We start from the raw sequence: 9580 nt of genomic DNA on the forward strand, positions 1-9580 counted from the left end.
CATCTCAGGAAGGAGGGAATGTTTGGAAATATACGAGAATGTGGAATTGTTAGGACGGGATTCTTTCCGTCCATGAACTAACCCGCTGCGATGCTTTCATCGGAGGCCCCACCTCTCAAGAGTATCGTGATCTTTAAGAAGAGCCCAGAGGTGCTCGCACATTCCTGACAAAAGTGGCACACTGCTTACACGTTGTTTTTCATAAGTTATCCTTTCATTTTCATGTCTGACCTTGTTGGCCATGTCCACAGCAATAAGGGCCTTGTCGTGAAACCTCAGAGCGTCCCACTCCAGATAAGCAGTGGCAAGGAGACGCAAAACTTTGGCCTGAAGGTAGTTGAAACAAAACACATTCCTTCCATTGCCGGAAGCCTCGTAAGAATAATGAACCAAGTTTAAAATAAATCCACTGAGGGTCTTGACGGCTCAACAATCTGAGAAGTTTTGTAAAACTTTAAAACTTTTTTTCACTCGAGAGAAGTTTTGGAGCCGCGATGAAATGCTTCAATCCAAACCCTAACAGGAGATTGAAAACCTAACTCTCGTTTGAATCACTAGTTTGAAACGCTAACTCTAATTTGAAACCCTACATTGAAACCTTCAGGCTAATTTGAAACCCTGATCCTTTTTTGAAACACTAACCCTAGTTTAAAACCCTAACCCCATCTTGAAACCCTACTTTGAAACCCTAGCCGTATTTTACACCCCTACTTTGAAACCCTAACCTTAGTTTGAAACCCTACCTTGAAACCCTAACCCTAGCTTCAAACACTACTTTGAATCCTTAACTCTACTTTAAAACCCTACGCTGAAAGCATACCTTTATGTTAATACCCTACTTTGAAATCCTAATCCTTGTTTGTGACCTTACTTAGAAACCGTAACCCTATATTCAAACCTCACTTTGAAACCTTAACCCTAATTTTAAAAACACTTTGAAACCCTAAGCCTAATATGAAGCCCTACTTTGAGACCCTAAACCCTACTTTGAAACCAGAACCCTATTTTAAAATCCTATTTTGAAACCCTAAGCTGAGTTTGAAACACTATTTTGAAAACGTAACCCTAATTTCAAACCCTATTACGAGTTTGAAACCCTACTTTGATACGGTAACCCTACGTTGAAACCCTAACCATCGCTTCAAACCTTACTTTGAAACCCTGACCCTACTTTAAAACCCTACTCTGGAACCCTAACCCTTCTTTGAAAGCCTACTTTGAAAAGCTAACCCTACATTGAAACCCTACTTTGGATCCTTTACCCTAGTTTGAAACCCTAACCATAGTTTGAAAGTCTAGTTTTTTAACGCGTTAAATTAGCAACTGAACCAACTAGAAAGCAAGATGCCCCCAACCCCCAGTCCTGTACAGGAATGCTTTGGGTAACAACATTCATTCATTCATCCGCTCTGACGGATTTCCACTGTATGGTATAAGCACGTACAGAAACTGTTATCATACCTGGACCTGGGCTTCAGGGGCATATTTTACATGAATTTTGCTGATGTCATAGCTCTGCCTAAAAAAAAAAAAATTAAAAAAAATAAAATAATAAAAACTTTTCCACAGCATGGTATATGTATTTGTAAAAATTCATTTCTAAAATGCGATACATATACCGTAACCAGAAGATACATTCTTCAAACTTTTGAAGGTGGTACGTGTCGATTCCAAAGTTGTAGCACATTAGAGACAAGAAGCTCGTCTGCAACAGTGAGAGAAAAACAAAAAATACCGACACCCTCTTTTCTTTCATCCTTCCCACTGAACATTTACCGTCTCAATAGTCCTGCAATATTTCGTGCGTTATTTTTTTCCCCGAAAAAATATGAAGAATATGTGTTCACTTTTTTCATTCATTCTAATACTGTTTTCAATTGTGCCAACTGCTTATGAATAAAAAAAAAAAAGACATGAAGGTAAAATGTTAATGTTGCCCAGCAGTTAATGAATGTTGTGCATTCATTTTTTTAAGTACCACAAAATTAAAATGGAGCAAGAATTATTTTAAAATAATGTCTCCATTATTCATCCATTCGAATGTTGATTAGTTAAAGTTTTTTTAATTTAACATTCAATTAATCAATGTGTGTTGTACAAGTTTTTCTACTTTAATTGATTCATTTTGAACACATTGACAAAATACTTGGTAAATGTTTCCATTGTTCCAAAATTATTTTACATATTGCAAACGTTTGTGTGTGTGGGGGGGGGGGGGGGCGGGATTAATGAACGGTTGAAAGTACAGGTTGAAAGTACATAAGCAATGTGCACCTATTTTTTTTTCTACTTCACTTGAGTGTCGGAGTATCTGTGGGGATTCCTGGTAAAAAAGACTCCTATGTAACCCAAGTTGATTATACTGTACTTGAGAGGGTAGGCGATGCAGCATGTCTTTACAACGTTGCACATGGGCCACAGCCTCTTGGTGTCTCCCTTGAATCACAGCCTGCAAGGAAGACAGAGGAGCTGTGTTCAAAATCATTCATTAACCACCACGTCAGATCTCTACATTTTCCGATCCGCTTTATCATCACAAGGGCTGCCGGGGGGGTTTGCTGGATCCTATCCCGGCTGTCTTTGGGCAGTAGGCGGTGGACACCCTGAGACGAACAACCATCCGTGCTCACACTCACACCAAGGCACAATTTAGATTGTGCCTCCATTAACCTGCCATGCATGTTTTTGGAATGTGGGAGGAAACCGGGGTACCCGGAGAAAACCCACGCAGGCACGGGGAGAACATGCAAGCTCCATACAGGAAGGCCGGAGCCAGGATTGAACCCACGACCTCTGCACTGTGAGGTCAATGCGCTAACCACTGGACCAACGCGCTGCCTCATTAGGTGTTTTTTTTTTAATTTTATTCTAAATTTGAAGATAATGGTGCACTAGTAACATAAAAACAAAGCTTTTGTCAGTCGTTGCGTCCCAGAGGACAGCTTACAATCACGTATGAAGGTGACGTCTCACTGCCTTGATGTGCCGACACTGTATGCTGAGGTTCGGGAGCAAAAATCCTGTTACCCAGGTCAACAAATATTCAAACTGCCTATTATTTTGCAAATACACAGTATATTCTGTAGTGCCTGATACAGTAACCTTCGCATTTTGTAGTTTGCTGATTCACGCACTATGTAGTCCACCAAAATAAAAATACCCATATAATGATCAAGGCATTGGGAATGATGTTGCTGCGTTTGGAATCATCCACTCATTCTCTATCTACTGGTGAGTCATTATATGATGTATTTTTTTTTTATGGACTTTGTGATCTACACAGTCCACCATATAATAATTCCTATTAAGGAGTAGGAAATGAGTGAATAATTCTGAACACAGTCATGCATGCAACAAAAAGTGAAACACATCTCCATCAATCCTTTTTCGCCCGCTCATTGTTTCTCACTTGACATTTTAGCTGTCTGGCAAGTCTGTCATCACAACACCTCTTCGGCTGCCAAATCTCACAAGAACAAATGTGGAAGGTGTCGCCGCAGCCCACCGATTCTGCCTGATAGGAGAGGATCCGAAGAAGGTCTTTCTCCACATCCATTTTCAATGAGTCACTGTCCGGCGTGCCGTGGCCTATGGCTGTCAGCAGGTTGAACAAAGTTTCCACACTCTGGTGAAAAATTGGAAAATATTAGAGGACAGCAGATTGTAAGTCTCCACTTGGGTGTTTATAGTGACCCCGTACTATATTGCAGTTTATGTTTTGCGTCGCCAATATATAACATCTTTTTAAGCCATCGTTTAGGATTCTTATGGGTTTATAGTATAGATGTTCAACATTTTAATTTCCTTTCGTTGTATGTGCTGCTGCTCCATGTGTAGTAAAGTAGCAGTTGTTTGAAATCTCATGATTTCCATAATTCTAGTATTGTTGATCTGGCTGTGTCAGTCCACTACAGTTTACGCTCTTTAGAAGGACTTAGCAGACCACTTCTGAAGTAAAAAAGATGGCATAGGTTTCGCTCTTTTAGCTCATCAAAATGTAAGTTTTAATCAACCTGGACAATCATTTTTACCAGAGGAAATACTGGAAAGTTTTGCTTGATTGGCGCAAGGACACTTGGTCGAGTTTTCTCCCAGGTAAATCCAACAACATGCCTTTCAGATCCAATTCCCACATCACAGACATTTTTATGGACACTATGAGGACCATAAGACGTCTGGAGTTCACTATTAGCTTCTGTCACCTTGATAGCCAGCTTGAGGAAATTGTCCGCCATCTCTGGATTCTTGCAATCCAGCCAGGTCCTTCCAGTTCTGCCGGCCATCTATAAGGAATAAACAATGGCAAAATGAGTTTGCACATCTTGAGGCTTTTTTTTTTTAAAGCAGGCACAGGGGCTTACGAGTATCTGCTTTCGGATGGTGCCCTCTGGCGGATTAACCGGCTCACTGCAGTACATCAGATAGCATGCTGCATGTCGTGCTGCAAAATTTGATGAGTATGATAGAACACCATCAGCCAGATATTCAAATTATTATCGTGTGTCCTTGTACCTTTGGCTTTCTGACTTGTACTGACGGAGTCGCCTACATTCTTACTAACAGCCCAGTTCCACAGCTGGATGGCACACTGTTCAAGCTGAGACCCAGAAGAATTGGAACATAACTTCAGTCAGGTCACAAAAGTGTACAGGTGAAAGATGCAGACTGTCGCAATACGAATCTACCTGTGGATCCACAATTTTCACATCATCTTCAAGAGCAGACACTTCAGAGAAGAGCGTGTCAATCACCTCATTGGAATTTGTTTGCGGATGTTGAACAAGGTCCGCCGTGAGGCCTGAGAACATTCTCACAATGTGAATGATTTTGGACTAAAAAACTGGAGCATTTTTTTTTTTTAAACAGAACATGTCTGAGTGCGCTTTGTCAAGGTACTTGGTTTGCCTGTGGCATAATATATTGCCTGAGGCATGGCATGAGACGGCCACTAAAAAGCTAATGGTATGATGAACTTGCTTTCCTCGTCTTTTTTAAAGCCTTAGATGGGTCACTGTGGGTCACTCTATTCGTTCTAACTGACAGAGTGATGTATTTCATTAAACACATGATCGAAATTACATCATGCAGGGTGGGTATAAAATAACCAGGCATTAATTATTGGTCATAAAAAAATATATATTCCAATGGCAATTTTATTGGAACATATGATGCCTTTTCGTTACAGTATTGCATAGGAAATGTAATTAAATCATGCATAAGGGTGGCGTCAACCAGTTTGCTCAAACGACCTGGGGTGGAATGAACAACATTCTATAAAGACAATTAAGCTCAATAAGAAATAAGATAATAAGAAATGAGGAAAACATCAGTGTCTAAAGATATGGTGATGATGTCTTCATCCATCCATCATTTGAACCGCATTAGAGCAAAACTTTTGAGGTGAAATGACATTACCTTGCCAGTAGTTATTAAAATGGAATATTGTCATTATTTGTGTTGCTTGTAAACCACTACAAGCATTGGTGTGTATTTGGGCTGATGAATATTTTTTTAAAAGAGTGACTTCACAGTTTGTGTTACTTTATTTAATGCCGATTGCCTCGTTTAGCTTTAGCTGCGTTAGCTTAGCCACATGTTAGCGAGCACGTGAATTCATTTGCGGCCCGTTTAGTCGGCAATTCGTCAGCAAAATGGTCTAAAAAAAACTATGATTGGCGTAAAGACGGTGTTGCTGTCGGATGCATCAGCTTCTTACGTGTTACAGATGAGACAAAGTGCTCCATTTCAATGAAGCGCCACCTGGAAAATACTAGCACAAATTAGCTCAGCCCTTGATTGACAGCAACCACGAGGCAAGTGTGCCACAGAGGTCCCTAAAGATAAGAAGAAGAAAAAAAAAAGATTTGATCAGTTTAATTAATAATTACACTTTCTACACATTTGAAATTTATGTTTTGACCACCCTACTTTATATATTGAATAAATACTGCTATAAAGGTCTTTAAAATAAGTTTTAGTATTTAATCTATTACCTAGTTCATTAGGATACATAAACTGCAACACTATGGCCTATGGTCTTCCGGTCAAACAAACTACTTGTGGTTATAAAAGGGTGTCACTTTAAAATGAAATGATTGACCGCTTATTTTTTCAGTAGACACCTGCAGAAAATAAATAAATGCAAGGTTAATATTATTAAAAGAAAACAAATAAGGGATCTCGGCATTTACCTTTTTTGACACTTAAAAAAAATTAATCACAGGCCAACGTAATGTTTCTTACACAAATACATTTCATATTACTGTTGATGTAATTAAAGGAACAACTACTGTAAAAAACTACATAAAAATCTGTCCTGTGGAATCTCCTGCTTGCGTTCAACCTGTTCATCTTTCGTGTTTGGAGCACCAGAATAATCCAAAATAAAATACTTTAAAAAGGCTCCCATCTAAGGCAGAAACTTCCACCAATCGTTTCTGAAGCGTTGGGAGTGTGACGACACACAGGGAGTGTCCACAATAATTTCTTGTGCTTGTTTTTTAGGGTCTGTTTTCATTGTGAAACACATCACTATGAACGTCTCGAATCCAATTTGATTTTAATATATTTCCAATCAAAGTCATTAAAAGGCTTGATTGCTGAGTGCTTCTAAAAGATGAAGATAAAAGAAGATGATTACCGTGTGGTGTAACGTGGTGTTATGTTAATAAGAGTGAATTATTTTAACATTTAAGATTCATTGTCGCAAATACTTATGTATGGTTAACCCCAAGTTCACCAAAGTACGGACTGTTTCTCTTCCATTTTCAAGATCGGCTAGGCCAGGGTGTTGAAAATTGGTATAGGTGTGTACCGATTGCTGTCAGGCTACTGAATAAAAAATAAAATACGTGAAAAAACAGTAACAATTGTAAATAGCACAGCCACCTTATACCAGTTGCATATATGCTTATATATATCAATATCTGTATTTATATTGCACTTATATTGAACTGTGTACAGTTCTCTTCTGAAACATTTATTTTTGTGCATGCAAACACTTAGTTTTTTCTTTTTTCTACACCTCAATTGTGCTGCTATAGACTGTAAATTTCCCCAGTGTGGGACAAATAAAGGATATCTGAATCTTAATCTTACTCCACTTTATATCCCAAGTGAGGTCCTTACAGACAGAGCAGAAAGGTGAGGGCAGGATGTTCTTATTTACCATGCCTGCATGCTACTGAGACCTATCCGCAGCCAAGTATTAAAGGAAAACTGTCTGCGGCACATCCACACTCTGCGGGGCAGTGCTGGACAAAAGGAGATTATTTACATTGATATAAAAAGCACCGCATCCTGTTTCTTAAGTTAAAAATAAAACCACAAATAATTTCATAGAACAGTGGGGCACATGATTGATATTGAATTTCCTGTTAAGGCAAGACTTTGTAAGAGCTGCCACCTTTAACCTCCCATGGATGGGTCTGATTTGATCAGAGAACGTCGTACAAAGGTCACTGAAAACAACAAAGCAACAAAACAGAACGCGATTCAAATTATCATGTGAAAATTATGGAATTGTGTTTCCCTTTGTCGATGTAATTATTACGTTGCCATGTACATGGATGTTAACGTGTGGTGCACAACATAAAGGTGTAACAATACAAAATAAATAAATATGTTCTCGGCACACCTACAGGGATTTTTTTTTTTTGCTCTGCCTTTCCTAGCACATATTTGAGATCCAAGTGTTGTATGGTGGCAGTGAATGGTTAAAAAAAAAAAAAATTTAAACGGGGCCAGCTTCAAGCAGTTTATTGTCATTCCAAGTTGAAGTTTACTGTCAAACTAAACATAGAACAAAGACAATTACATGTTGTGCATTTAAAGCAACCACATAGCTTTGCCCAAACAAAGACTGTTAAGAATAATGCTAACAAACAATGCAAATCACCATCACAGTGTTAAAATCCTTTAAGCAACGGATATTTGAACACAACCAGTGAAGCAATAAATATCGAAATGTTCCTATTCTTTTTTGTCCGTTGCGGAAATTCACAGTGATTGGTGCATCTTACGAACTCTGTTGCAAAACTGTCCTTCGTGTGAATCTCTGTCTAAATTATACTGCCTCCAGGTGGCCAAGGCGGGCACACCAGAAGCATCACAATGTCCACTGAATTGAAGTAAAAATAAATGAGGCACAAACTGTATTTTCTTATTGGAAAAAAAAAATGGTATTGTTTTTTTGGGGGGGATTTTTTTTATTCATTACGTTGTGATTAATTGTCGTTATTGTGTGTTTTTACAAAGTTAAAAAGAATTATATATTGCATCGAATATATAAAGTGATATTTGTCTCATAAAACCACCACACAGCGGTCAGAAGTAAAAAATACAAATTTCGATTTTTCAGGTATCTGTACTTTATTTGAGTATTGTATCATTTTTCTGATGATTTTCTGACAAGTATCCTTATCAACTGCAAGAGAAAGATTGTATCAATTGCTAACAAAAGAGGAAAGAAGTAATTTCTTGGCTCATCATAAAATGTAATGAATTGGCCCAAGCCCCGCCAATCCACAAAGGTTTGCAGGTGAAAACATTTTAGCCTAATTCTCTTTCCACCAACAAATATCAGTGAAATCCTCCTTGGCAGAGGGGAAAAAAACCACAACAAAAAAGCTCAAGCATGAGCTTGAAACTGAAGGAACTCACTGGCATGCCGCATGTTGAGACAACCACTGTTTAAAATATGTTTATTTGATAAGCATGAACCACTTTAGGCAAGAGTGCAAAAAAAAATCATACTGAGAAGTGGCAAACAAAAGGGGTGTTTACACGACAAGATTTGGTCCGGTGCTACGCCGGGGCTGCCCCAGTAGAGCGTTCACACGTGCAAATTAGCTCCGGCGTAGCCCCGGAAAAGTGCTTACACCGGACCAAATTTGATCCACCTCAGGGAGGTGGTTTAAAAATTTGCTTTGGAGCAAATGCTCGTTTGCGAAGCAGCACCGATGTAAATTTGCACGTGTGAACGCAACTGGGTTAAATTTGCTCCAGAGCAAATGCTTGTGAAGAGTACGTACTACGTACGGCGAGAATGCGTTGCTTTCGTGCTCTGTCGGACTTCCGTCATGTGTTTGTTTAGTAACGACACAAGACTTGGCTGGTAACATCTTTCCTTTTGTAGGAGACTGGACTGTCTCGGAGTTGTTTGTGTAGTTTGTTCCTTTGTTGTGTGTTCACAACCCCCCGCCCCCCATATAATTTATTTTGTTTTTTCCTCTCTTGATTTTCTGTTTGGCGCATTACGTGTTTGCTTTTCTGAGTGTCATTGAAGCCATCGTTGATTTACGTTTTCGGGGGCGGTCACTCTCGAGCAGAAGGCACGGAGACCGAGAAGGAGAAGGACGTGCCTGTCCAGTAGTCTTTGAGTTGTGTATACGTTTTAAGAAGAACCAACACGACAGCTCATTTGTTTTCTGTCGTTTTGCTCCGCTGCAGAAACTGCCGTGTGAACGCAAGTGGGGCTGCACCGACGCTGTGCCGGTGCAGACACGCTCAGCGGCTTTGTACGTGTGAACGCTCCACACAATTTGCTGCGGTGCAAAATATATCACAACAAAATACATCG

At 39.4% G+C, this 9580-nt stretch overlaps 1 protein-coding gene across 1 annotated transcript in view; it reads right to left on the reverse strand.

Annotated features, from left to right (window-relative positions):
- The window catches only part of tex11 (testis expressed 11), a 37162-nt gene extending 31418 nt beyond the window's left edge, over positions 1-5744 (reverse strand). The window contains 10 exon segments of the mRNA XM_086105996.1: positions 83-164; positions 232-327; positions 1462-1519; positions 1620-1705; positions 2369-2449; positions 3506-3625; positions 4203-4441; positions 4513-4597; positions 4686-4798; positions 5717-5744. Coding sequence (XP_085962122.1) covers positions 83-164; positions 232-327; positions 1462-1519; positions 1620-1705; positions 2369-2449; positions 3506-3625; positions 4203-4441; positions 4513-4597; positions 4686-4798; positions 5717-5744 — 988 coding nt within the window.
- Positions 5745-9580: the final 3836 nt, after the last annotated feature.

The sequence above is a fragment of the Hippocampus guttulatus genome, chromosome 2, assembly GCF_054856545.1.
Source record: "Hippocampus guttulatus isolate MCC_2025c chromosome 2, RoL_Hgut_1.0, whole genome shotgun sequence".
Lineage (NCBI taxonomy): Eukaryota > Metazoa > Chordata > Actinopteri > Syngnathiformes > Syngnathidae > Hippocampus > Hippocampus guttulatus.